The sequence below is a fragment of the Falco biarmicus genome, chromosome 5, assembly GCF_023638135.1.
Source record: "Falco biarmicus isolate bFalBia1 chromosome 5, bFalBia1.pri, whole genome shotgun sequence".
Lineage (NCBI taxonomy): Eukaryota > Metazoa > Chordata > Aves > Falconiformes > Falconidae > Falco > Falco biarmicus.
Window position 1 is genome coordinate 22690774 of NC_079292.1, and position 24828 is coordinate 22715601.

Consider the following 24828-nt stretch of genomic DNA (forward strand, 5'->3'; position numbering starts at 1 on the left):
AAAAAAAAAAGCTTATCCTCTGGGCTTGATGAAGAAAACAGCTCAAAGCTAGCAAATCAATGATCCCAGAATGAAACTGAAACACTGCCCATAGAGAATGGATTTGCAAAATGTGATTTTTTCATATGGTATTTCTCCTACTCACAGAGGGGAGTTTTTTAGTACTAAGGCAGAAGGTCTGATGCTATCAAGATCTGATAGTATACAAATAATGTGACAGAGGGACTGGTCCTTACCTATATCAGAAATTTAAGAGTGCATGAAGGAGAATCCTTCTTTATCTAGGTACCCTTTTTGTAGATGTCTGCATGTGAACTAAATGACTTAAGGTGCATTTCATCAATGTAGTCAATAAAGTGTAGGGTGTGATTCAGCCTAAAACAGAAGTCTCTGGTGAAATGAATTGCAGGCCAACCTCTGTTGGCTATGCTGACCTCATTGACTAAGTGGGAGCCTAAAGGGTTCACTCGATGCAGAAAACTCCATTGTCCGGCCCCACCAGCCCTGTTTGCAGTCAGTGGAGAGAAATAGATACAGTTGGGTGCAATTTATTTCATCCTATTCCTATGTCTAAAATATATTAGATTAATCACATCCTATAATTGACTAAAACTATATGTTGGCTTACATAACAATAGGCGAGGTTTAAATGTTAGAGCTTGGGACATTGCAAGGATAAAGGAGTGCTCATAGCATGCTCTGATCTTTTAAAGGCTGGTTTCCTAAGGAAATAGAGCTTATGCAATTCCATTAACTGTCAATTCCAATAAAGTTTGAATGCTAGCCAGTTTCAACAAAATTGCACAAAATATAGACCTCAAAGACATTAATTTGTTACAGGTTTCCTTTTGAGGAAAGGAAGGTGGGTGAGTAAAGGAATGGAGAACAAGATTTAAATCCCACTTGAAAAGAAAGGCTGAAAAGTGAGCTCAGCCACAACAGTAGACACCGGAGAATCCTCCCTGGAGAAAACCACAGGAAAAGAGACTTTTCATTAGGTCCTTTGCTCAGGCTCCTAGGCTGTATTGCTGTTGTAACCTATCTTGCGTCAGCTGGAACTGCCAGGCAATATATCCATCTTGGAAAAAATAAAATGCCCTGGCATTATGCAATGTCAGAAAGAAAACACTCAAGCTGGGACTCTAGTGTCATATGGGGATAGCCTGTGTTTGAGTGAAATCAGTGGACGTTCAGCTCTGAATTCAGTAAACCCCAATTTCACACCTTGCAGTCTTGTTTTAGAGAGGAAAGCTACAGGTAGGGCACACGCATCCAGGCCAGCAAGAAATCCTTGAGTCAGGGTGACTGATCATCTCTGACACCTGTACTTCTGCATGAGATACGTTCATATTGCAGATGAAGGTGTCTGTTCTGTGACCCACTAGGATGTACCAAAAGCATGCAGTCTGTGACGTGTAAGTTGTTACTCACGTATTGCCTTCATTTTATATTGAAGAGATGCCATAAGATTTACCAATTTAAACACTGATGCCTGCTTTCACAGGACTCTCGCATTTTTCATTTATGTTTTTCATTCCATTCATCCAGGAAAAGGCAGAGGATTTTGGCCACACTGATTTTGCTTTCCTGAGAAACGGTGTGCCAGCACCCTCCATAGCCAGGCAGCTGGGCCTGAGCCCTGAAGGGAGGGTATTTCACTGCTTGTTGCCAAACTGAGTGTGATAGTCCTAAAAACACATAAAGTCATTCAATTAAAAACTCTGAAAAGTGCAGTTCTCCCTGCAAACCCTCGTGTAGCTTAAAGGTCTAGGATATAGTCAAAGATACCATTCTGCCCTAGAAAACAAATTTCAAAATTTATCTCAGCATTCCTTCACATTTCCATGTTTGTTCTCCTTCCATAATTCCCCTCTGCCCAGGTGCTGTCAGTGAGACTGACAGAATTTGTCACCAGGCTCAGCGATGCCCTGCCCCACGGCCAAGATGCTGCTGGAGCACAGCCTTTTCTTGGGCTGCCGTTTCCTTCCTGATTTTTCCCTTGCTCAAAGACACCTCTGCAGTTCATCGTCTGCATGGACCCATGTAGGGTCCTTGTCCTCTCAGAGCCAGGGGGCTGGCATGGAGGTAACACCAGAGCCTGAGCCCCACCCTCACCCCAGCCTGTTCCCTTCACATGCATCCACACAATAGGAAGAAGAGATGATCTGCAGAGATCACTCTTCTCCATCATTTTCCTGCCCTGTGAAACAAGCTGTGGATCTAGAAGAATATGCCCTGAGGGGAGTGCAGCCTGGATTACTGTCTGGCATGCATGATTCCTAACCTACTTTCTTCGCGTGCACCTGGTCTTGCGGTTTCTCAGCTCACATTTTCCAATCACTGTTTGACAGGAGAATTTGGGGTGATTTTCACAGAATAACATTTGTTGCGTGCCCATGGCCTCATGGATGGTTCTGCTGGTGTTCCTGAAGCCACTAGAAATGTTGGCAGGCATGGAGCTTCTCCCTGATCAAAGCCAGAAAGTGCAAGCAAAGGAATGAAATCCCCACCTCTGGTTCAGTTTTGTTAACAAATACAAGTAGTGACTCTTGGCTAGTTCCTGAATTCTTTAATGGGATTATTACTCATTCACGCTGGCCTTGGTGAAATTTAGGATACAAGTATTAGTCTTAAATTGCAATGAGAATTGTAACAACAAGAAATCTTGTTATTTCAAGGCACACAGGCCACACAGAAAGAATATTCAGCCCTGGCCCTTCCAAAATAAAACTGATCTAACTCCTCCTGTAGTGAGAGAGGAGTACATCCCTCATGTGGACTGTACCTTCCAAGAAACAATAAACCTCTATACAAACAGCCATGCAAAAGCTTTAACACCTCCTTGACCAAAACTCTCTGCCTCTGGTAAGGGGTAAAAGGAGCACAGTCAAGATGTCAGTTCAACCTGCTTAGCTTTTAGGCCTTTGAGGCAGTAAAGTTAGGGTTGTTTTCACCCTAAGCTCCCGCTTTCCACAGTGAAGGCAGCACCTACAGAGTATTTCACCCCACCCAGAACAGGAATTTCCATTTGGAGGTTCCTGTCTCTATCCATCCATCCATTGTAAAGGAAACCAAACAAGAAACCTCACTTTAGATGTCTAAAATTAGATATGAGCATTTGTTTTTAGCAGACAACTCTGGAAGTTGCATTCTTTAATATTCTGTTGTGGTTTAACCCCAGACAGCAACTACGCTCCATGCAGCTGCTCGCTCATTCCCTCTACCGTGGTGGGATGGGGGTGACAACCGGGAAAAAATGTAAAACTGGTGGGTTGAGATAAGAACAATTTAATAATGGAAATAAAACATAATAACCATCACCATAATTATAACAACTGTAGTGAAAAGAAGAGAGAAAGAGAGGAATAAAACCCAAGGGGAGAAAACCACCACAAACAAGTGATGCATGATGCATACAGTTGCTCACCACCCGCTGACTGATGCCCAGCCAGACCCCGAGCAATGAGCGGTGGCTCCAGGCTGACTCCCCCCAGTTTATATACTGGGCATGGCATTCTATGGTATGGAATAGCCCTTTGGCTGGTTCGGGTCTGCTGTCCTGGCTCTGCTCCCTCCCTGGCTTCTGCCCCTGCTCCCTGGCACAGCATGGGAAACTGAAAAGTCTGCGGTTTAGGGTAAGCACTTCTTAGCAACAACTAAACCATCAGTGTGGTATCAACATTATTCTCACAGCACATCCAGACCACAGCACTGTACCAGCTTCTAGGAAGACAATCAACTCTATCCCAGCCAAAACCAGGACACTCTCTTAATTTTCATGCAGGCATATTACCTTTCCAGTATATGAATGAGGCAACATCAAAGAAGGAAGGGGGGCAGATCAAACAAGGAGGTGTGTTTTTACCATGAAATCCAGGTGGTTTTACTACCTAAGCTCGACAATCCCATTTCAAAGCTCTGAAGGTGATTTGGTGGTTGCTAATAGTTTCATGGGTTCAAAGGGAAAATGTCCACAATAAATCTATTGCTGGTTACAAAATTCACAAGAAATCACAACCAGCATAGGAAACTCCCAAGTTGTAAGTTGTTGGAGATTGGGAGCTTGTTCATGGGAAGTAGCACAATTTTTGCTCACTGTCATAGGCACCAACTTTAACCACTGTCAGAGAAGGATTTAGAGAATGTGGACCACTGCCTTCACACAGTGCAGTTGTTTGCAATCCCTTTACAAATTAAGGTAAAGATTCTCTCTGCTAGTGCACTCATGTCTTCCCAGCAAAGTCAAATCAAGAGTCCCCAGTTTCCACAGACTGTGAGGCAAGTCTTAACTCAGTAAAGTCTCACAGCCATGTGCTTTGTAAACAGTGACTATGAGGTATAGAGGGCTTAAATTGCTGTCCCACATCTTGCAGCAGTCCACAGGGGGACAGCAAATCAGGAGTGCAGGCTGTACCCTGAGTAAACTCACACCCTGCCTTTCTGAGGCAGGGAATTCCTTGGGAAGAATTCATGCTTACTAGTCCAGGACAGATTTCTCCCCCAAGAACTTTTCCAGTGACCCTGAGCCTGTGCAGGCATTTAGCATCCACACTGTCCAGCATCAAGAGTTGAGCAGCTGTTGAGCAGCTCAACAGTATCTGGCAGGAGATCCCCCGCCTTCATCTGTTCTGAGCATGCAACCTACTGCCTACCCATGTGCATCCTCCCTCTGTACCAGAGGAGACAGTGAATCACCATCACCCATGCCCTGCCTATGTCCGCTATGGAAACAGATTATCAACAGAACTGCTTTCCACTCTTGCCAGTCAGCAATAAATAGTTCACATCTACATACCTGCCCTCTTTTCATTCTAGTTTTTACCCAGGATTGGGGAGCCACTTCAATGATTTCCTCTTAGAAGGAGGTTTACTCTATTCATTCCCAGATTACATCTTCTCGTACCATTAACAGGATCCAAAACACACATAACTTCCACTTTCCCAAGAGTAGATTCACTCCTGGGGCACTCAACTGCAAACAGAGCCTTTTTTTCTGTCTATAACTGCCCACACTTCCAGCCTGTTTCGGGTCCTAGTAGGTATGGCATTCTTGTACACAACTTGTCTGACTGAAGATAGGGAAAGGACTTCCAAATGACGTTTTATGCAGAAGGAGCTCGGTGGCCAAAACATCTCTCTCTGAATAGTTTTTACCAATTAGTGTGCTTCATCCAAAGTAAAGGATGAACACAGCTAATTTCACCTTGCTTTATTTGAGATGTGGCCATACGTAAGAACAGAGGACAAACTTTGCACAAGTTTAGGAAAAGGTGATTCTCCTAAATTCACTAGAAATTGTTGAGATTATTCCTGTTGGCCCTTCTACTCTATCATCATGTCTGAGATTTGGCAGCACGGAGTGACTCCTCACAAGGAGAAATGTTAGAGACACGCAGTGTTCTTTGTCCTCCGACTCAGCTAAGCCCTTCATCTGCTGCCAGGCATGCTGATGCAGAACACTAGTACTGTTCAAGAGACACTAAACAGGGCCTGTGTCTTTCCTTGCCTTCATTATCAAGGAATTCACCCCTCACACCATCAGACCATGAAGTATTCTGGCAGAGGTATTGAGGACCAGGCTCGGTGGACTGCGAATTCAGTGCTGTGGCTGATCAGATGGCTGAAATGCCACGTATTATCAACACAGAGAAGAATAAAGACAAAGTGAGTGTTAGAGAAAGCTGTTTCCTCTGCCACGCTGAGCAGAAGGTGGCCAGACTACATGTGGCAAGGTTCCTGGGGTGTCCTGGAGCACTTGGTGACTGGAGCCACAGCGGGCTATCAGGCCGTGTCTTGATGCAGAACTCTGTCATGTGTCTTCTTTTATAATTTGTGCTAAGTGCCTCTCTAAATTTTCAGTTAAGCAGTTGTTGCCATAGCAATGGTGATTTAGAGTAAAAGAAGGGATGTGAGGCTCTGGCTCTTCACATAAAAAAAACATATATGTATATGCGTGTACACACACTATTGTGGAACTGCATGAAAGGAGCCAAGCAAACAGCTTACACTAGATCTGAGGGGTGGACAAGTGATACAGAAGAAGAAGCAGCTTGCTGCAGGGTGGAGGTGTTTGCTCCAGGATGCACCTTCACGCAAAGGCTGAGTCCAAAACAGAAATGAGCCTGAGTGGTGACTGAACTATATTTCATTTCATACCAGTAGAAGTCACTCCCTTGGCCAGGACAAGGCATGTTTGTTACTGCCTTTGTAGGCTATGTCTTTGCAGAAACAGGAAAAAATTGTTTTCTCGGGTTTATTTTTATTAAGAATAACCCTTACTGTTTGCTCTTCAACGGGAAATGCCTTTCAGCAATCTACTCCTGGTGTTTATACTAGTTTATTTGCCAGGGAACAGGCTACCAAAAAGTCAATAAACTATGTAGGTATTGTATTACCTCATTTTGGGTCCACTTCTAAGATTTTTCTGCACTCCTAGCACTCACATTTCTGGTGGTCACAGTAGGACAGATCTGGAACTCCTGGGTTTTATTCCTCACTTTCTGACATCTCTCTGTGGGGTAACACCTTAAACACCTACAGCTAAGGCAAGATTCTGCCCACATACCTGAGCGCATGTCCCTGGGGACTTTGGCAGAGTTTAGTCTTCCTCTGACTGAATGTGGCTAGTAAGTAGAGTTAGGTGACACCTTGACCAGAAAATGCAGGCAGTGTCTGAAATTAAGTGCTTTGGGAATTCTTAGCCTGAGAGTGAGTTTTAGGTCCTGGTAGCACTAACTGATGCAGAAGAGGAGACAGTTTGCAACACTGGCTGGGACTCAAAATCTGTCACAGTCCCAAATTAGACTGATTGTGAATGGCCTTTTTAAAGTCCATAAATTCATAACAGGGCATCCAAGTCTGAAAAATGTAGCCATAAACTTACTCTGGCATACTTTTTCCATCCGTAAGCCCAGACAGGATCATGGATCAGAATTAAACATTACTGTGTTCCTGTAAGAATACATGATTTAAGGTTTAAAAATTATTTGGTGTCCAGAAGAGAGCCAGAAAAGTATTTTCTAAGTATAGCTCTTTGTTGTGGCTTGTTTCTCAGCAAACAGAAACCTCCAGCTCCTGTTCCCTATCAGTGACATTACCTGCTGCTAAGGGGCAAGCTGAGTGAATGGCAAGTCTGAGAGACTGAAGATACCATTTCCATCAGGCTTCCAGCAATACTTTCTGGCTAAAGGCAAGGCAGTCTCACACCTTTCTTTGCCAATAGGAAAAGAAAAATGCAAAGAGGATCACTAAGTTGGCCAAACCCATAGGTTTCAGTGGTTTACTGATTTCCAACAGCTGCAAATCAAATTCAGTAAAAACTTTAAAACAACCCAGTTCCTGTAGATAGCTGAGGGCAGCTTTTGTTTCCAGTAAACTTCTGTGACACTTGTGATTAAAACTATAAAAGCAGTAAGCACAATTCACAATCAATTATGTTTTATTAATGTTTTTTTAATACACGCCACAGCCCAGTAATCATGAAGCTGTTCAACAGCCTTGTTCTAAAATCAGCTAATAGCAGGATGTAATTTGCAGCCGCTCTGCTCACTTACAAAACACTGGCTCTGTTAATTGTGATTTCACACTCTGCTGAATGCTGTAGCCTGGAGGTAACATTCACGTGATGGAAGAGTTACCAGTCTGGGCTCTGATGGGGGAGGAAGAATCATTGCAGGAGAGGCTACCGATTTTAATCCTTTTATGTAAAAAAACAAAAAAAAAACCAACCCAAAACTCGGCAGCAAAAAGCTACAATGCATGCTAAACAATCTTTTCCTGTCTTTAAAAACCCAAACAGTCTTTCCCTGTTTAGACCCCTTTCTATTGCTTTGTGTTGCTATCACGAACAAAACAAAACATATGACAGGTAGGTGAAATCCTGTTTGTGCAGTCAGGCACAAACTCACACTGTAGGTGCTCGGTGAACTAGTCCACCTCAAGCAAGTGCCTCGGTTTTCATTAGAAATATTTTTGTGCCTTTGGAGGACCTTGTGTCCTCTTAAGTCAGAATAGGCAGGAGATTCTCCTGGGGGAGGTCAAGGGTGCCTAAAACGTTGCCATATATTAAGCAGGCGAGTGAGGCAGTTTGAGTCTCATCAGTAAATGGTTAGTGGTGATGAGGCAAGAGTTCAGTGCTGAACAGCCATGGGCAAGGCAGCAGTTCCTGCTCTGTGAAGTGCTTGCAGTGCATATGTCAGAGGGAGAAATATTGCTTCTTTTGACAAATGAGAAGAACGATCTTCACTTGGAAAATTCCCAGCTGAGCATTTGGTACCACTGTGGCAAACTGGGAGATACAGCTCAGACCAGACAGGGGTGGAAGCACCAGCCTGGGAAGGCTTTTATTTGACCTATGTCACCCTGAGTCACAGGGGGCGAGAAGGAGCCACGGGGTGGGGGTGGGGGCTTTTCCCACTGTTGGCCATCCCCTTTGCTATTCCAGTTTCTCCTATCCAGACCAGTGACGTGGAGGGCACCAGGCCAGGTTTGAATGCTACTACCTGGGGGTCCAGGCCAGGACTGGGTGCCGTTGAGTGGCAGCAGAAGTCATCCCACGTACAGGTGGGGAAGGGAAAGGGTGAACGCTTAGCTGCTTTGCAAGGCCCGTACGACTCTAAGGCTGGCTGTTCTGGCAGGCAGATCAAATCTGAGAGGAAGCAATAGTGAAAAAGAGTCTCTGCCCTCCACATATGCAGAGGTTCAGCCATAGTTCGGCCGCATTGCTGCAGTGAGGGAATGTCTTGGCAGAGGAGTGATGAGAGTGCGATCTGGCAGCTCGCACCGATGCTGTTCGGAGGGAGCCAAGAGCGCACAGGCAGAGCACCTCAGCTGGAGCATAGGCAGAAACTCAGGGAGAGATGTGGGCCCAAGAAAAACCCTGCAGATGTTGCAGAGAGCTGAAAAGTGATTATGAGCACAAGACAGAAATGAGCTCTGCAGGGGCAGGAGAAAATAGATGCTTAGGAATCAAGTAAGAGGGAAAGGCTAAATACTTGTCCAAAGACTAAACGCACAGATTCTCCTTGGAGGGTTATATTTAGGTCGGTGTGAACTTCACTTAGTTAAGCTTCACTTGCATCAAGCCAAGCGTTAAAGCTCCTCTTAGCTAAAAGTTTCATCCCAGGACGTGATGCTGAAAATGTCACGGTTCACTTCATGTGGGAATACTCTGCATTTATGCCATTACCTCTGTCACCCAGCCTTTGACATCACTGACCTCAGCCTGGTGTTGGTATCCCTGCAGCACCTAACAGGAATAATTGCTGTGACATCCACAGGTCACAAGCCAGCTGCTGCTTTGTCTCCAAAGTCTTTATACTCCCATTTTTCCTCTTCCACGTCTTTCTGGGACCACACAGGGAGACTGAGACTAAAGTCGACTAACACACAATCAATAAGCAGACAGCACTTGTCTGTTCGTTGCTGTCTCTGCTGGTGTGCTTTCAGCTGTCGCCAATGCCTGGAAGAAACAAGCAGATGGATAAAAAGCAGTAGGATTCTGCTCAATCCAAAAAAGACAGACGGGAAGATGGTGGGACTTTCAAAGGTCTAACCCTGCATTACATCAAGATCATTACACCACAAATCGTCCAGATGGTACAAAGCCTCAGGCTCATGGCTGGATTTCTCAATACACTCAAATATACTTATTGTCAAAGTATGGAAGAAACTCTTAACGAGTTAGAAGACTGCCCGGCCTGACCTAGATCTCTAGCTGTGGTGATCTGCTCATTGCAGCTCCCTTTCCTGAGACCAAACTCACTCGAGAAAGGCTTGGCCAGAGCCAAAGGCACTCATGTAATTTAACAAGTAGCAAAGACCCATATTTCCACACCACATTAATGTCTGGTTAATCTCCAGGGGCTCCTTGTTCCTCACCAGGTTAAATTAATAGATCTTCTAATCTATATAGTCCTTTAATATCTAGAAACTTCAAGAGTATCATGTCAGAGACATCTGTTTTCCTATGTGATTAATATTTTAAATTCTTTTTGAAACAGGGTGAATATATCATAGATCTCTGAGGAAAGAGCTGGGCATCTGTTTTATGTTGACATTGTAGAAAAAATAAAGCATCACTTGTTGATGCTAACACAGTACAAACAGCAATTCAGTGTTCTGATATTTTTTTTCTCTTATTCTAAAGCAACAGAACATAAGTTTGTGTTTTAAGAGGAACAGTCTCCTTCTACACTGGTGTATAATCGCTTGCTTTATATGTCATTCTTTATATTGAAATCGCTCCTAAATTTTTAGGGCTTTTCAAAGTCTTCTGCAGTATGCTAAGCATGGGATAAACTTGTATGGTTTATACTCTCGTGCTGCTGGCAGTGGTAACTGTATTAATTAATGTTTTTCATGTATGGGTTTCCAAGCTGAAATGAAAGACACAAAATCACCTAGATGTAAACCCATTTTTGTCATTTTTCATAAGGAAAGAAAAAAAGATAAATTTCTGAGATATAACAGCCAGCAATTGAAATTTAAAGCACTTTGATTCATTTTCAGCAAACTTTTGTGTCAGAACCTCATTAACATTTCATGAGAGGAACTTCTCCATTTCCATGGAAGAAATTTACTTGTTTTCTCTACCTCGTCTCATTTTCTGCAACTTTTTTCATTTTGTTTTGTTGTTGGTTGTTTGTTTTTTTTTTCCTTCCTGATTTAAGCTATCAGATTTCAGCCAGCCAGAATCAGGATGTGAGCAATTTGTGTACCTGGCACATATCTGTCACCGTAAGGCTTGGGATCCTTTACAAATATTTCTCTTCCAGAGGTGACGGCATCTCTAGTTATAATTGGTAAGGAGACTCAAGCCTGTCCATCACTTTCCAACGAAGTAAGAAGCCTTATCTTTCAGTGCAGATCTCATCCGGTATTAAGGTCAAGTTCTGGCAGAACACATATAAATGTGCCAAATATGTTGGATGAGCAATGCTGCTGTGCAAGTTATCCATGATCTCTGAGAGAAAGAAATCATGGCATTTAATTTGTTGTGTCAGTCTTGAGAGAGGTGCCAGAATTTTGAGCCAAAATTGGAGTTGTTTTAGAAACCTGCTGCCCTAGGATAAGATTTGTACGATACAGCAAGGGCTCAGGGAAAGATACCTCTCTGATGGGGTGGCCTTGGAGACAGGTATATTGATAGAACTCTTAACTGCTATGCTGTACAAGAACACAGGTGCAGTAAGCCTCCCTTGTGACCTTCCACTGAGTACAGTCCTCCTCCAAAGCAAGTTTATTGAGGGTGGCAGGTGATACCAAGTTGACATATGGCTCCAGGCACCACAGTATCACATTGTAGTCCTGAATAATGCATTAAAAATCCATGACTGCCAAGAGGGACCCACCCACAATAGAGCTAAACATAGACTTCTCCAGCACCCACGTCAGCTCTTGTTGCATCCTTTCTCAGGCAGCTGGGTAAACAGATGAGCCCTGAAAAATGCTGTAAAGGGGAACAAGTGCAGAGGAATTTAGGATATAGCACATGGTAGAGATGAGGGCAAGACCCTCTAGAGTTTTAACCCAATCATGTAGATTGGTCCAATTTGTTAGTTAATGGTGTTGAAAAATGACTAGATCTGAAGTGCTTCAATAAAGTTTCCCAATAAACTCAATAATTTTTCCCATTCCATCCTTATAAGTAGAAAATTGGAAAGTCTATGGCTCTTGGATAGACTGCCAGTGCTAACCATTGACGCTGGTATGGTAGAAGGTATCAGAAAAATTATTGATGCATGAACAATCATACTCAATTTATAAGTTGTCTGGCTAAATGAAAGATTCAACTGCACTTCTTTTTGGAGTCTGACACCTAAAAAAATAGACTGAATACACTTAGCCTAATAAGAATTCACCCCTGAACCAATAGCACAGGTGGAGCAACTCTGTGTGCTGTAAACAGAAATCCTGCAGAAGGCCAGAGCTGTCACGTGGATATAGCCCTTGGAAGAAAGCCATGAAAGACAGATTTCGTTTTGGAGATGATATCAGTGGAATACTGAATGTAGAAAACCCAGACATCCTCTTTCTCATGCTAGTGGTCACAAAACCAAGGTTGTGCACATCCTTATTAAATAAGCAAACTTGCACCAAGAAATACTGTGTTTGTGCAATCAACTTTTTACAGGAACAGAAATAGTCCACCAAAACTGATTATTCAGAGAGAGAGGCAAGGGTATTTTCAACAAGAGCAGCACAGATGCCATTTAACACAAGTGAGTTTCTTTTCCTGAAGGAAGTGCTGACAGTGTCCCTCAAGAGCAGATGTAGCTCTCCCCCATGGACCTCTGTTGGTGGAAACAGAAGGGGATCCAGTGTGCCAAGAGATCTGTTTCACAGGCCAAGTGCTACTGGCTAAAGTTCACATAGGGAAGTGCTGGCAGAAACCTTCTGATGCAGATATGAAGACCTTTCTCCTCCCTGTTTCTGTTTATTTTTCATTTCAATATTTGGATTGCTTCTATACTTATGCTCTACAGCTATTTCCAGCAGGATCAGCAGCCTATAGGGCTGGACTGTACATACTTCTAACATTAACAGAACACCTAGAACAATACAACACTGCCTGTAGCTGGTGTTAAAACATTAAATACCAATGAAAAATGTAAGAACTGCAGCTTGATCAACAGGTACTTCTTTTTGAAACATCCCTGAAACATGCTTTTAGTAGAAGGCAATACTGCAAAGACAAATTGTTGTGGTCAGTGGGGTCACTTCCAGTAGGAAATGACAAATCTCAGCTCTGGGGTGCTACCCTCAGCATGGTTAAGGGGAGGAATATGGGCTGTATCAGCCTGCAATGGGTACAAAATGTTTGTATATATAGTCATGACTTATGCAAGCTGCAGAGAAAGCATGTGGGAGGTGCACACCAGAGAGAACAGGAGAGGAACCGAGTTGCTAGCCCATCTTTGCAAGCTGCTTTAAAATAACCTCCCTTCTTCACATCAAGCTGTCTGTTCAGTGTCAGCATAGTGACGCTGCTCAGCGGCCACCCAGATCTGCCTCGCAGCTTCCTTCAGGAGTCCCACCACCAGGAAGCATCCCTACCTCACAGCCCAAAGGGGAAACCTCCCTTTGCATTAATTAAAGGCAAACCAGCCTTTGCATTAATGACTCCACTCCCCAGCTGGTGCACTCAGCAGGACACTGCGATGCTGCTACATGGGCAGCAGTGCACAGGCTACAGAGTCTGCAGAAGGAGAGAAGCACACGTGATACCCAAAGCTGTGCCTTTGGTAACTGTCTCCGATTTATAAACAGAGGATTTGAACACGTGAAATAGGATGACCATGTTTACCTGGAAAGCAGGACTCCACATATGTGGTGTCTCCATACAGTTTCCAAGCCTATATGAAAAGTGCAGAGCTTCCCAGGAGTTGCCAAGTGGGGAGGCTAAGGTGACTGGTGTAAGTGGGTGACTTCCACCCATAGGCACCCCTTACCAAGCAGTGCATCCCCAGATAGAGCAGGATTACAGGATTGAGTCATCTGTGTTCTCCAATCCAGGTGGGTTTCCCATTGTCTCCTCCCTTCATATCCCTGGACACCTTCAGACCAGTGCTTTCAACACAAAGTGTCAAGGGAGAAACAGAAATGGCCATGTGTATTCCCAATCCTCACCATCTTCAATAGCTCCTTGACTTCTGCTGAGACTGATCCTCTGGTGTGCTATGACTGGTTTCAGTTTCCCTCAGCAGGGTCACTGTAACAAGTGTAATTGATAAAATACAGAAATCCTTTGCATTCTTTGCAAGAAAAATCAGTTCTTTCAATAGTATCAATCATTTTACATATACATTTTTAATGTGCAATGTTGCAATAATTTCTGGTACCTTTCTAGCCTTTATTGCTGAGGTTTCAGAGTCACATAAATCCCTGAGACGCACATGGTGTAAGGTGGAAGGTGTTGCCATTTGCAAAAACAAGCACCTCTAAAGGAGTCAGGAGGATGAGGACACCTCCTTGCTGTTTCAGGTAAACCCACTGTAGCTGTAGGCATGTCCTGGGTAGGTTTTAGAAAACCTTACAGAAAACTCCATTTATAAGCCTTTCCTTTGACAAACTGACTTGTTCTTCATAATATTGAAAGGCTGTTGAAAACAGGCTGGTTTTAATACGACCTTATAAAGACTCACATAAAAGGCAGCAGGAGTAATGGGAAGCAAGGGAGGCTTATCATTCAGGTATCAGAGGATCACTGGAAAAGGTCAAAGTTTGACTCTTGGCTGTGCTGATGACCTTAGGTAAATCATTCAGGAAGAGGCTTGGAAGAGAGACCAGCTTGCTTAGGAAGTTTTTCAGAGTCAGTGCCTCAGTGGGAATCAGGGGGTGCAGGGTACAGCTGAAAGCATGTTCTTCAGTTCCTAAAGGGAAGCAGAGACCTTTTCAAAGTTTGATAGTGATTGTGAGTGCTGAGCAAATCAAAATCTGAACTGACTCTTTTGAGAATCTCATTTCATCTTTCTGTGCCTCTTTTGCCTCAAGTGTAAAACAGGGAAAATAAATATTTTACCAGTGTTGTAAGCATAAATGTATGAATATTTGCTGAGATACAGCGGTGACAGAAGCTACAGAAGTAATTGGGGTGGATATTGCATTTAAAAAAATCCCAAGTCCTGTTTTTATCTAAATGGTGGATTAGTGATGAGAACAATGGAAGTTGATTCAACTGAGTTATTACCCACACAACCATTTATGTGACAAATGCCACTTTTTTGTCTGATTATTATTTCCAACAGGATAGCATCACCATTTTATATGCCATGTATACACTTGAATAATATTTGGTAAATTATAGTACCAAGCCTGACACAGAAAGTACCGCTGAATACAGTTATGTCATTACCCTCCTAACATTACCAGAAAATACATTTCCTGGACCTGAGTAATAAACCAGAGGTGATCAGCAAACTAGCTTGCTTATAGATCACTGAGGGATGATGATGCTTGTTTTCCACTGAGATATAACTTATTTCTGAATGGAAAATTCTGCTGAGACAGCCTGCAGCTCAGACCACACACATGTTACTAGGACAGCAGAGAAAGACCTTTAGTAGTGCACTGACACCTTACTGATTTATGAGAAAACAATGTTGGACTAAATATGAATGAGAAGCTATCCTTTCACACAATTTGGTACAGCAACACAGAATTGTACCAGGATAAACGGCTGCCTTGCAGTAAGCGTGCTCATCCATCATTCAGTGTTAAATATTAACTGTTGCTTATTTCAATTTCTTTGTGTTGTTTTTAAATTAAAAATAAACCTGCAACTCTAACAATATATACTCTGTTAAGGAAAAGGTAAGTATAGAAATAAATTATTAAAGTGACCTACTTAAATGTTACCACACTTGATTTATCTCAGGATTTGGAGATCAAGGCAGCCCCTTTGTCATATTTGAAAAGATATTGACAAGGAGTCTATGGATGAATCGTGCATCTATTTTGCATAAATAGACTTTGTGTATGCATATTTATTTACAAATTTGTTACAACATGAGCTTCAATCTAAGGCTTGATTTTTCTCCATTTAAGGCCATTGGCAAACTGGTCTTGACCTTACTGAGAGTAGGATCATATCGTAAGTACATACATCTCTGCTGTGTTCTCCCTTTGACCTGAGCACTGAACTGTGATTAACATTAAAGAGAGCAAGTCCCGCCATAAGCGTTTTCATGCCCTAAGTAAGCTTCAAGTATGAGACCCCTCCTTGTCATGTCTCTTTTTTTCTTTCATGTCTCTTTTTTTTTTTTTTTTTACCTTAACTTGCTTGCAAGATAATCTTTCATGCCTTAAGGAGGGCATGGTTTTGTGATTAAGGCATTTGATGGAGATCTGGGTTCACTTTACAGGCCTTCCACATAATAACTATCCTTGGTGTGTCACTTAAAAGTGCCGTGCAGAACTGCAGAGCTAACAAATAAATGGACCACAGACCATCCTCTGTTGGTGACACCAGCCAACATGAAATGGCCAAAACACTGTGACCACACCAAAATTCTTTATTGGGAATGGCCCCCAGTCTTTTCTTGTCCATGAACCATGCCCAGGCACTGTTTAGAAGAGCACTGATTGACCTGAGTCAAAACAGTCCCAGGGAGCACGTTAACACTTAAATGGTATGACATGGACCTGATTGCTTTTTTATTGCAGACACAGCCCTCAGTTACTACCTGCTAAAACAGGGCTTCTCCTGTGTTTCATATATTTGCCAAAGCCCCAAACTAAAGGTAAAGCCCCAAGAGGTTTCTCTAGTCCTCCCATTGACTGCACCAGGTGAGCAGGCTAGTAAAGGAAGGCAGGGCAGGTGGGCTTCAGAAAGAGGCTTTGGATCTGAAGGCCAAATGCTGAATTTAGCAAAAATTAACAGCAAGGAGACAACACTATGACAGTGTTGTCCCCGAAGGAATAGTAAGTAGAGCGCAAACAACAACAAAAGAAAGAAAAATCTATTAAGGAAAGGCTGGAAGCAAATGGTAACACAGTGAAGGAGAATACATAAGCCTCTGAGTCCAGAAAAGAAGAGAGGATAGAATAAGAGAGGATGGTATGAGAAACACCTCAGAAGCAGTCTCTGTCCTTGCAAAATGTAAAACATTGTTGAGTAGTGGTCAACACCAGATATATTGCCCCATAAGTCTGTGATCTTTGCGCATAGCTGTCATCGTAGGTGCTTGGCCTGTATTCAGTTATGAAGCAAATGGAATAAGGTGCTTTATGAGAATGCAAGACAACTATATTTCTTACTTTCTATGCTATGTCCAGCAATCCCTTAACCTCTGCTCTTGAATGTTTTGTTGATAAAAGTTTTATAACAGCTCACATCTCCTGTCACCTTTTCTAATTCCTCTCATCTCTTCTTTAGAAGTCCAGTGGAAAGACTTGTTGGCTTCTTCTTCACTAGCTTGTGGGACCGCACCTCAAATTTGGCAACAGATCAGAAGGTCTGAAGAGCACTTTTGCACCCACCAATGTTTCTTAGAGCTGCTAAAACAGGACCAGTGAAGATGTTCACCAGACTCCAAGTCCTTGCGCTAGCTTTATTTTCCAAAGGAGTTTTCCTTTCCCTAAGTGACCACAGCTTTGTAAGGAAGGAAATTAAGATAGAAGGAGACCTGGTCTTAGGTGGCTTATTCCCAATCAATGAAAAAGGCACAGGGATAGAAGAATGTGGGAGAATTAATGAAGACCGAGGCATCCAGCGTTTGGAGGCCATGTTGTTCGCCATCGATGAAATCAACAGAGACAACTACTTGCTGCCAGGAATTAAGCTTGGAGTTCACATCTTGGATACGTGTTCCAGGGATACATATGCCTTAGAACAGTCTTTGGAGTTTGTCAGGGCATCTTTGACTAAAGTGGATGAAACAGAGTACATGTGCCCTGATGGCTCGTATGCCGTTCAAGAAAATTTACCATTACTCATTGCAGGAGTCATAGGTGGTTCCTATAGCAGTGTCTCCATACAGGTAAGTCACAGGAGCCCCATGAGGTGAGAATCATTCACCTGCGATTCCTGGAACAGAACCACTGCTTACATAAGTTTGACAATAAAGCAAGTGTTAGCTCAATCACTTTACCCTAGGGATCAATCTAGCATATAATTTTAAATTAATTTATACTAGTTTGATTCACCCTTTAAAAACACTTGCTATAGTTTAACTCTCTGGCAGCTGGCCACTTCCTCTTGCTACGGTGTATCCTAAGGGCACTGAATTTTCCAAAAGTCTTAGTATTTATTCTGAACTTCGCATGTCATGAGACTTTTACGACTCCAAGTTCAGATCTCTGCTTTCACATCAACAAAAATTTATATCACCTATATTTCTGAATATATGCATTCCTGTCATGCTGCATGCACATAAGATTTGTCACTTAAGCAACAGAGATTTAAAATGAAAGAAGAAATACTTATTTTACTTCCAGGCCAAAATAAGTAAAAATGGCATACTAGCCATAAACTTAAATTAGACCTGACCAAATGATTAAAGGGTTTTAGTGTCTTAATTAAGCACACCAAAGCAAATAAAAATTATTCTCCTGACTCAGTGACTAAGGTCTCAAATGTCCCATGCAGGCAGTACAGTTTCTGAATGGATCCTAAATTTGCTGTCTTCCCTTTTGTTTCCATATTTAGTTTATACTAAGACAGGTTTTGCCAGGAAATGTTGCCTGGCAGAGTGCAGTGGAAGCACTCTGTCAGAAGTCCAGCACAGAAGACAGATGCCCTCAGTATATCTTGCTCCCTCCTTCTGGCACGTTGTAACTGGAGCTTTTGGTTGTGCAACATTAGTCACAAATAGGGTCTCAGTAGGGTGTTGGAGAGTATTTGCAATGTCTTGCAAAGGTGTAAGTTGCAGGTGGGTTAAATGCTCCCAGGTGGGTTAAATGCTCCATATGTCTTTCCAAATATAGTTTTATTGCATCCTTGGTTTCAGTTGCAAAGGGCTAAACATAATGAACCTTTTTGTTCTTGGCTTCCTATTTTATATATATTCATTATAAAACTTTAACTCCTTGGCATTTTTTTCCTCACTAAGTGAACACGAAGAATTAATATGCCTCCTTTTTTAGCAGAAATTCTGGACTTCTCCCCTTCAGACCAGGTACTCCTATGGCAGTGCAGCCTCAGATATGCTAAAGTGCCCCACACACACACCACTGCCAGTGCACTATCCATAAGCAAAAATGCCCCCTAGTTTCGCTGAAGTTTTGAAATCTACACAGGTCTCATTATTTTGGGTTAAATTAAATAAACCAGTCCACATTACTCATAATCACAAATGAATGGTGTCTTAAGCCCAGAATCAGGTAGGCTAAGACCCTGGATCTAGCATTTCCTAATGGTCACCTAGAGGTTTCCAAAGGCACCAAGACTTGACAGTGCTGGACCACTATGAGCAATGTATTTTTCCAGACCAAATACAGGCCTTAACTATGCATCAATGTCAAAGGAAAAAAAATGTTCTTCTGTACTACAGACCATCCCAGCAGTGACAGAAAGCCCACAAAGTTTCATTTACCTGTTTCATAAAGAGGCCAAGAGTTCACCTAATGCTCATTTCAGTCAGAATTACTTTGGGGGACTGGCTACTGCTCTTGTCAAGGCATTAAATCCCACCGGGCTTGGGAGCATGGCCGGTTTCCATAAGACATGCATGAGCGCAGAAGCAGCATTTCAACAAACTACATTTTATTTCCTTTTGTGTTCCAATGTGTGGCTTGTCTCTTTATGCATATTAGGGAATACATGGGCAAATGGTTACCCATACCACAGGAGCATAGTTTCTGCAGAGCAGAACCTCAGCCACCTCTCATACTAGGAGTGGTTTTGTCCCACTGTGTATCAGCTAGCCCAGCAAGGATGTGTCCTTCACCAGTTACATGGGTCTGATCACTTGGAGTACAAAGAACAAGTTCCAGGGCTGGAAAAGAGACCTGAAGAGGAGAAATGATAGCTACAGAACCTTGGCAACACAATCTGTAAGGAAATCATTATTCACTGTTTCTTCCTATCAGACAAAGAGTATATCAAATGACAGGTTGTGGTGGATGCTAAAAACTAAATGAGTTCAAGAAATGACCAGAAAAAATCAGGAAATTCTGTACAGATACCACCTCTGGCTTGGCAATTCCCAGAGCTGCAAGTATCTCAAGGCTAGTAATATATACTGAAACATCATATACTTGCCCTGTCCCACTGGTGGAGAGGGGGCAGTGGTTTTGCTCTGCCTTTGTTCTAGTTATTTGTGGTTAATCTGTTCCTTAGTCCACCCTAAATTCATGTGTGTCCAACAGACATGGAGTAACCTAAAAATCACATTCATAAAATGTGGAAATGGTACAGATATTTCCTTCCCTCTCAGAAACCCTGAGGCAGCCACACCACACTCCTAAAAAGGCCTGGGACCTCTTACACATCTGTCAGTCTGTCCCTTTGAAGCCAGTCTCTGGTGATCACTGGCATTAAGACTAAATCCATATTCGAGGCAGCAGAGTGGATGCAGTACACATAGAGTACACATAGTATATACAAATGCTTAATATTCCAAAAGCTTGGGTTGGGAGCAGCTGTCAGATGGAAACCAGAAGTCCTGGTAAGAGACTCTCATTCAATACATGTGAAAATTGGCAATGTAGCTGTATGTCACCTGATTTTCAAAACCTGGGAGGGATGATGAAAAAGTAGTTATATCTAATATTACTCTATGATCTATACAGCTTCCCTGTAGTTGCCTGTAGTTATTCAAACTTTCTTACACAGTTCCTCAGACAAATAAATAAATAGGTTCACAAATCATTCATGTCATTGAGCACTTTCCAGCAAGAAAAGAAGTATTCAATTGATTACTTTCCCTTAACATAGATTGGGTCGGTCTTCCTTCTGTCTCTCTTTTCTAGCTTTCCTCTAGATTTCACACTATCTATTAAAGGTGTAATTAAGCCATCCATTCCTTCTGCTCATCTTGTTAGGATAGTCAGTCATGGCTTCTGTTTCAAAAGAAAATCCTTGTCAAGAATAATAGGCATTGCAGACTCAAGCCTGAAGATGTAAGGACTTCAAAGCATTAAAGCCATGCATTTTGGTGCCACACCAAAAGAAAGGACTACCAAATTTCAGAGACAGTCACCTGTAAATAGTAGCTCCAGCAGCAACTGGAATCACACCAGTGCTGAATGTCAAACCACTTCAGCAGGCACATCTGCAGGGCTAAGCATCCCCATTCCCCATGCTTTCAAACAGCGCTCAGGGGGCTGGGTGCTTCCAGATGTAGCCCTGTCAAGCATTTCTTTTTTGCCTGAGAGCTGTAAATATCATAAAGTCCACAGCAGAGTTTCTTAGCCTTAAAATAAACCATGCTGAGGTCTTCAGACAAGAAATTATTTCTGCCTCATATATTTTTTTTTCCTCCTGTGAATTTGCCACTGTATTTCAATACTTTTTCTTCCCCTCCTTTCACCCTCCCTCTTCAGATTTTTGTCTGGACAGCTGTCTTCCAAATGACTTCATGATGCTCCTGCTGTCAGATTTCTGCTTCTTTCATTATCCTTCCACCAAGGAAAAAAGAATTTGCTGGTAAATCAGCAATGAACACCTTCCCCACTGAGTCACTATGCATGATAGGCACTTTTTTGCAGAGAATAAAAACAACAAGAGAATGCAAAATGCTTAATTATTTTCTGGTCAGACTAAGCTATTATCGTTAATGATGATCTGGATAATTAGTTTTTAGATGTTGTGTTTAAATTAGCAGTGAGCCCAATCTGCACAGCATTTGATCCCAAAAAAATCCAAGCCAGGATTCTCAGTCAATAGAAGGGCTCATGTAAAAAAGCTGTTTTCATGAAATAAAATTCTGACCCGAGCTGAACCTAGGATCAGAAGGTAAATCATCCAAAGTTCAGAGGACTTTGTTTTGGGTTCATGGCTTTTCATTTGAGTCAGATTATCCGCTCTCTCCTAGTTTACAAGAGAAATTTCAAACATATTTTCCTTGGAGATGTTCAATGACATTGTAAAAAGGGTAAGAAAAAAAAAACCCCACTCTTCATTTGCACAGAAGAGCACCCACACAGCTAAACCGAATGCCATGTTTAAAACACTTAGGTCAGGTCCGTCAGGAATATGCATGTGTAAGCAGGAATACGACTATTCACGTGCTGGATTTTTTCTTCTCTGTTCCTGAAAACTGGAACCATTTTCTGAGAATGAAGATTGGGGTCCATTCCCTGCAGTCAACTCTTACAAACAGTAAGACATTCCCTTAGGTGGGCTGGGTTTGCATTTCCATATCCACCATATTCATGTAGGTATAGAGCTTTACCTTTGTGTAGTTCCCTTTATGCTACCAATCCACAAGACCTGCAGATCACACTTGTGAAAGTTATTCCCAAGTTAGAACCCTCATCCAGAAAAAAGTGGCAGAAAAGACACCAGTACCCAGCTGTCTTCTCTTTAATTCCTTGTTATGTCTTAAGTAAACTGGAGCAAAACCACTGGAGAAGGTTCAAAGGTACATTGCTGCTATCACAAAAGCTAAGGACTCTCTCCTGAGTGACCGACCATCTGGCATGAAATTCTGAATATGTACTCATTTACCAGCCATCTTCTTCTAGCTGTCACTTCTTAGCCACACGAGTCTGCCAAGGGCTCATGGAGCCTGAAAGCTAATTACCTCAATTTCCTTCCTCCAAGGATAAACCATCTTCCAAACAAAGTCTTAACAATAGCTTGCGACTTCCATAACCATACAAATAGTGCAAAATCCTTAGAAGAACTACGGGGGGGGGGGGGGGGGGGGGGGGGGGGGGGGGAAGAAAAAGCAAGCAAACAAACAAACCTCATAACATATGGGGCTCTGTCTCCTTGAGCATGGACCCAACCGGGATATGGGCAGGAGAAATGTGCAGGGGGCTGCAGGGGTTCACCAGGGACCACAGACCATGTATGCCATTTGTGATGCACGTATAGAGGAGCTTTGCATTCAACTGTGCAACAGCAGCCACTGGCGATTTTGTGCTTGTAAAAACTAAACCAGATCCTTATTAAAAGATCTGTTCGGTGAGATGGGCCACCTACCACTAACATTTAAAGCTACACATGCATTTGCTGACTTCCTGGTGTCTCCTTTAAACTCTTTCCCTCTTATCTCTGTTTGTCTTCCCTCTCCACTCCCTCTCAGCCAGATCCTTGCAGTTTGTTCCTAGCTTTGTTTCCGTTCCACATTCCGAAACAAACCACCACTAGGTTGAGATTTTCAAACTGCCCAAACAGCACCGGCCATGTCTTTCCTAGAGATTTCAAAGGAATGTGAGTACCTCCCTCTGGCTGGCTGCTTTAAAAATCCCAGGGTAACTGATTCCTTTACAGTCTTTTTGATTTGGGTTTGGTATTATTTTTTATTCTTAATTTTTTTTTTCCTTTGGTGTGACCATTTTCTCCTTTTGCCAAGGGGAAATGATATGGTTTTAGAGGGGGATAGGTAAGTAACCCATGAGATCACAGGTAAGAAGGAAGGAGCCCTACCATGTTACAACTGGGAAAGGATGTAACTACAAGAGAAAGCAGCCAAAAATAGGAACTAGTTAGGGACACCTTGACATCACCCATACTCATACTGTCCCTTCTGACCAGGATTTATGCATCAGTTCATGAGTCTCAAATAGTTCAATAATAGCTTTTTTAACTTCAGAAGCCATTACATCCTTTTAGAACCATCAACCCCAGTTTTAGTCCCTTTCCCCATGTAATGTAAATGTGATGTGAGTCACTCATGGTCAGGTTTACCAAGGCTCAGGGAAGAGCTGCACTCCTTGTGCAAGGTCTTCTTCACAGGTCTCTTCTCAGTCTGCCAGCTTAGTGCTTAGCTTACTTCACTTCAACAGTTAATGCTGTATGGAGGCAGAATGCAAAAAGAATTTCCAAGCAATTCTCCTCTCTGAGTACAACATTTTTTCTTTGTGTCCTTCTTGGCTTATCTTTTATTACACAGGACAGGCATATAAAAAGCAATTCCTGGGTCTTCTGCAGAAATCCTAGATGCTATTCTGACAGTATTCCCTAATTCTGATGTTCATTTTGCAGATGCTATTATTTCACTGTTCAAACACTGCTTCTCTGGATGTGACAGCTATCGAGTCTGCTGCAAATACTTAGCTATATTTTTCCCAGCTTCATTAACAAAATTTTCAGAAGTGCAAGGCTAAAAACAATGTTGTCTTCTCCCCTTCCCCTGCTAACCAAAAATGCCAGATGTTTGGTTGGTTGGTTAGTAATGAATTGGTTTTTCCTGAGTTACCTTTTGGAAAGCATTTTGTTAAGGAACAACACTCACTAACTAGTAAATAGCCCTCTTAATACCAAAAAGAGAGAAAGCTAATGGAAACCACTGCTTTAGTCCTGCAATGTGCAGGACTACATAGGAGCACAAGCCAGGCTGGAAGTCCTAAATAACTTCACTGCTTCTGGCTTAGCTCTTTGCAACTGACCTTTAATGATTAAAAGTACTGGGATGGTAGCATTGCCAATGCATTCCTGGGGTCAGAGCCTGACGTCCAGCTGGAGGCAAATGGGTATTTTATGTTGCAGGTGATGACATAGCCCCTTTGTGGAGATTGTCTTCCATAGCGCTTGTTACAATAACCCAGACATGACACCCACAGTTTTAAAACGGACTATGGAGAGAGGGTGTTCCAGACTGATAAAGGCATTTCAATTCTGGAACCAGTAAGGAACTTAAGCTCCTAATTTCCCTTTGAAAACAAATCAGAGTTTTGAGTGAAGTTTTTTCTTGGATTCGAGCTGAGCAGCTGTGTTTGCATCACTGAGATCTCCCCACCCCAAATATTCCTAGGCTCTGTGGATATGTCAGAAGTGCCCGAGCTGAGCCACACTGGGTCACATTGTCCCTGAGGTGAGAGCCATGCCTTTGAACCTGCTGAATCCAAAGAGGACAGGGGAAGTTATGGTGGAGCCTGTCTCTTCAGTATTGCTTGTATTTATTGCCAAAGATGCAACCTGGTGGCACCGTAGGCTCACAGCATGCCAGGGTGGATCTACAGAAACATAGCTAGTAGATAGGTGGAAATTATTATTTCTATTTATTCTGGTTCTCATTCGACCACACCTGGAATGATATGTCCAGCTTTGCTTCCCCCAGTAAAATAAAAATGTAATAAATACAAAGTTGGTCATGGGGAAGAGAGTCTGGAGCACATGCCCTACAAGAAGAGGTTGGGGAAACTGGGTGTGTTTACCCTGGAGAAGAGAAGGTTTGCTGAGAACCTGCTATCTGCTTTTCTGTATGTATGGGTTCG

General features: G+C 42.5%; 1 protein-coding gene across 1 annotated transcript in view; it reads left to right on the forward strand.

Annotated features, from left to right (window-relative positions):
• GRM3 (glutamate metabotropic receptor 3) overlaps positions 1 to 24828 on the forward strand; it is a 113822-nt gene that overhangs the window by 46374 nt on the left and 42620 nt on the right. Inside the window, exon 2 of the mRNA XM_056341559.1 lies at positions 16877 to 17480. Within this exon, the coding sequence (XP_056197534.1) occupies positions 16983 to 17480 (498 nt within the window). The 5' untranslated portion in view covers positions 16877 to 16982. The remainder of the gene's footprint in view (positions 1 to 16876; positions 17481 to 24828) is intronic.